The sequence below is a fragment of the Meleagris gallopavo genome, chromosome Z, assembly GCF_000146605.3.
Source record: "Meleagris gallopavo isolate NT-WF06-2002-E0010 breed Aviagen turkey brand Nicholas breeding stock chromosome Z, Turkey_5.1, whole genome shotgun sequence".
NCBI lineage: Eukaryota > Metazoa > Chordata > Aves > Galliformes > Phasianidae > Meleagris > Meleagris gallopavo.
Window position 1 is genome coordinate 8,029,945 of NC_015041.2, and position 3,166 is coordinate 8,033,110.

General features: G+C 52.7%; 1 protein-coding gene across 2 annotated transcripts in view; it reads left to right on the forward strand.

Annotated features, from left to right (window-relative positions):
- The window catches only part of LOC100539846 (tropomyosin alpha-4 chain-like), a 38,372-nt gene that overhangs the window by 34,083 nt on the left and 1,123 nt on the right, over positions 1-3,166 (forward strand). Inside the window, exons 2-6 of one of the 2 annotated variants that reach the window (XM_010725284.3) lie at positions 1,316-1,433; positions 1,557-1,627; positions 1,861-1,936; positions 2,525-2,587; positions 2,823-2,892. In XM_010725284.3, coding sequence (XP_010723586.1) covers positions 1,320-1,433; positions 1,557-1,627; positions 1,861-1,936; positions 2,525-2,587; positions 2,823-2,892 — 394 coding nt within the window. In that variant the 5' untranslated portion in view covers positions 1,316-1,319. Of the gene's footprint in view, positions 1-1,315; positions 1,434-1,556; positions 1,628-1,860; positions 1,937-2,322; positions 2,399-2,524; positions 2,588-2,822; positions 2,893-3,166 lie in introns of both variants that reach the window. The other variant, XM_010725285.3, reaches the window with a different exon arrangement.

The following is a 3,166-nucleotide window of genomic DNA, read 5'->3' on the forward strand; positions in this document are numbered from 1 at the left end:
GCGAGAGGTGTGATGGGGAGGAACCAGTGGTGGTGGCCCTAGATCACGCTTGATTGCAGGCAGCCCCCTTGGTTTTGCATCAGGGTTTGGGAATCCCCTGAGTTGATTTTGTGGAGTTTGTACTGGTTTTCTTGCAGGGAGAGAGCACAACACAGATCCTCTCTGCTGAGTGTTCTTGGCACACTTTGAAATTTCCAGGGCACCCATAAAATCCCGAAAAAATTTATCCAATGCCTATACAAATATCAAGCTGTACCTGGAGCCAGAGGGTATTCAGAGCTGGTTTTCTGCCTCAGAGCTGCCTCCTCCACTCAAGGGCTGAGCAACAGCCCAGGAAGGAACTCCTGCACCCAGGAACTGAGGTTAGCTCTCAAGAGTCAAACAGCCTAGTTCAGTAAAGTGCAGCAGAGCATGCATAGTGCATTAGCCCACCCTCTGGTGAAGTACCTGCTTGTAGCATGCACATTTCCCAGGCAGGAGGCATTCAGGTGAGGATGCTCGGGTGACATAGCAAGCACTTGGATGTGTCACCACCTTCCTGATGGTTCCATGAACAACTGGCAATTTGCAGCTGGCCATTTGCCTCAATCAGCAAAGATCAGTTTGAGCAACAGCACCTGTGTGAAAGGAGAAGGGCTGTGCTGGCTGCACATTGTGACTGCCTTGTGTCCCATCAGAGGAGTCCCTGTTTGTGAACATCATCCCTGAATGAGAAAAGGCTTTGTCACAGGATTTTTCCTGGCATTTCCTAAAGGTTGCTGGCCTGCAGGCTACTTTTGCAGAGATTGTGGTCAGCTCCTCCTGGGCTGCATACATTTTCTCTCCTGGATGATGAATTTGGGAGCTGTCTGGTTGAGAGGCACCATGATCACATCTCTTTGCTCTGGGACATAGCCCTGGTATTGTCCTAGGGCATGTCTGCTGCTTTAATTGTGCACAGGAGCATCCCTGGAGTACTGCTGGTGTGACCCTACTGCACAGAGTACCAGTGTATCCAGGCATGTTCCATGTCTCTGGAGCTTGAGGATGGAGCAGGCAGGCAAGAGATGCAGGTGCCACCTCAACCCACAGCAATAACATCTTAGAATCATAGTCATCTAGGCTGAACAAGACCTTTGGGATCACCAAGTCCACCTATCAACCTGACCTACTGAGTCCCATCACTAAACGATGTCCCTTAGTGTCACATCCACACATCTCCTAAATACCTCCTGGGACGGTGATTCCACCATCACCCTGGGCAGCCTGTTCCAATGCCTGACCACCCTCTGTGTGAAGAAATTCTTCCTAATTTTCTAGCTTTGGGTTTCCTCAGAGGCATGAAGGTCATTGAAAACAGGGCCATGAAGGATGAGGAGAAGATGGAGCTCCAGGAAATGCAGCTGAGGGAAGCCAAGCACATAGCGGAAGAGGCTGACGGCAAATACGAGGAGGTCTGTGCCAGCACCCATGTGCCCCCTTCCCCCAGTCCCAACCCTTGGTGTCACCCAGTCCCACCTCCCACACCCCTGCTCCCCAAGCTGAGTCTGATGAGCGCCTTTGAATGTTTCTGACAGGTTGCCCGCAAGCTGGTGGTCCTTGAGGGAGAGCTGGAGCACTCGGAGGAGAGGGCAGAGGTTGCAGAGAGGTAAGCAGGGTTCCTGGTGGGCAGCAAGTGAGGCTTACACACAACTCCTCCCCCATACCTGTGGGAGATAGAGACATCTGTGTGTCTGCATGGGTACAGGGATGTCCTTTCTCAGCCATCGGGGTGCTTGCTGTCCAGCAGGTGGTGGTGGGGCTCAGAGGGATGCTGGCCCCCAGTATGTCCTTGACCCTGCTCTCTGCTGGTGCCCCTGGGGCTCCTCTTTTCCACCCTAGCCGAGTGAGACAGCTGGAAGAGGAGCTGAGGGCCATGGACCAGAGCCTCAAATCCCTCATTGCCTCAGAGGAAGAGGTACTGGGGCAGAGGTGCGGGGTGACATGCAGCAGCCCACCCCCTCTCTGTGTCACTGTCTCAAGCTGCACAAGCCACCTCTCTCCTCTGCACTGCTGCCTCAGCCACGTCCCTCACCTTTCCTGTCCCTTCATTGCTGTGGGCAGGGCACACTCCTCTGTGCCCAATATCCTCCACGGAGGGATGCAGGAGTGTAGTGTTGATGCATGACAATGCATGAGGATGGAATGCATGCCTGGCAACTCTGCTCCTCCTCTACCCTGATTTTTCCTCACCTCTCTCAATTTGTTCTTCTTTCTTTGCTCCTTCCCTGCACCTGCTCTTTCCACTCCTCCCTCTTCCTCCATCACCCTCTCCCTGTCCCTGCTCGCCCACTTGGGATGTAGTAAATGTGGTGACCTAGAAGAAGAGCTGAAAATCGTCACCAACAACTTGAAGTCTCTGGAAGCCCAGGCTGACAAGGTAGGACCTGGTGGAGCTGTTGGGGTTGGGCAGAGCTGGATTATGGGCAACGCAGTTCTTCATCGAGGTGAAAGACAAATGGAAGTGTCCTGTAGGGCTCACAGGTGCACCTGTCTGTCCCTGCAGTATTCCATCAAGGAGGACAAGTACGAGGAGGAAATCAAGCTTCTAGGGGAAAAACTGAAGGAGGTAAGGCTCTTGGATGGCTTCTACATTGGTGCCCAGTGTTCTGCTCTCAGGACATGAGCTGGCAGCAGGAAAATAACGTTGGCCCCGTCTTGGAGGCTTATTCTAGTTCCTACCAGCTCCAAGGAGTCCAGGTGTGGGGGATGCAGGTGGGGCAGTTTTGGGGTTTGGGGCAGGTTTGAGGTGTGAATTTAGGAGCATCCCCATCACACTTTCCCTTCTCACTGTGTTCCCGCAGGCTGAGACTAGGGCAGAGTTTGCTGAGCAGTCTGTGGCAAAGCTGGAGAAAACCATTGATGACTTAGAAGGTAAAGTTGTCAATCCACAGAACTGGAATATTAACTCTTTAATTCCCCGTGCTTTATATGATGTTATGATGTGGAATACCGATAACAAGAATCATAAAACCATGACACCACCCTGTGTCCTTCTTTCCTTGGGAGAATGGGATGAGATGCATCCCTAGTAGAGGCTCAGCCACACTAAAGCCAAAGCACCCCATGGGCAAATTGGAGCAGGGATGCCAGGAGAGAGGAGGCTGGGATGCTGTGGAAGTGCTGGGGTCCCCGGTAGGGAAATTGG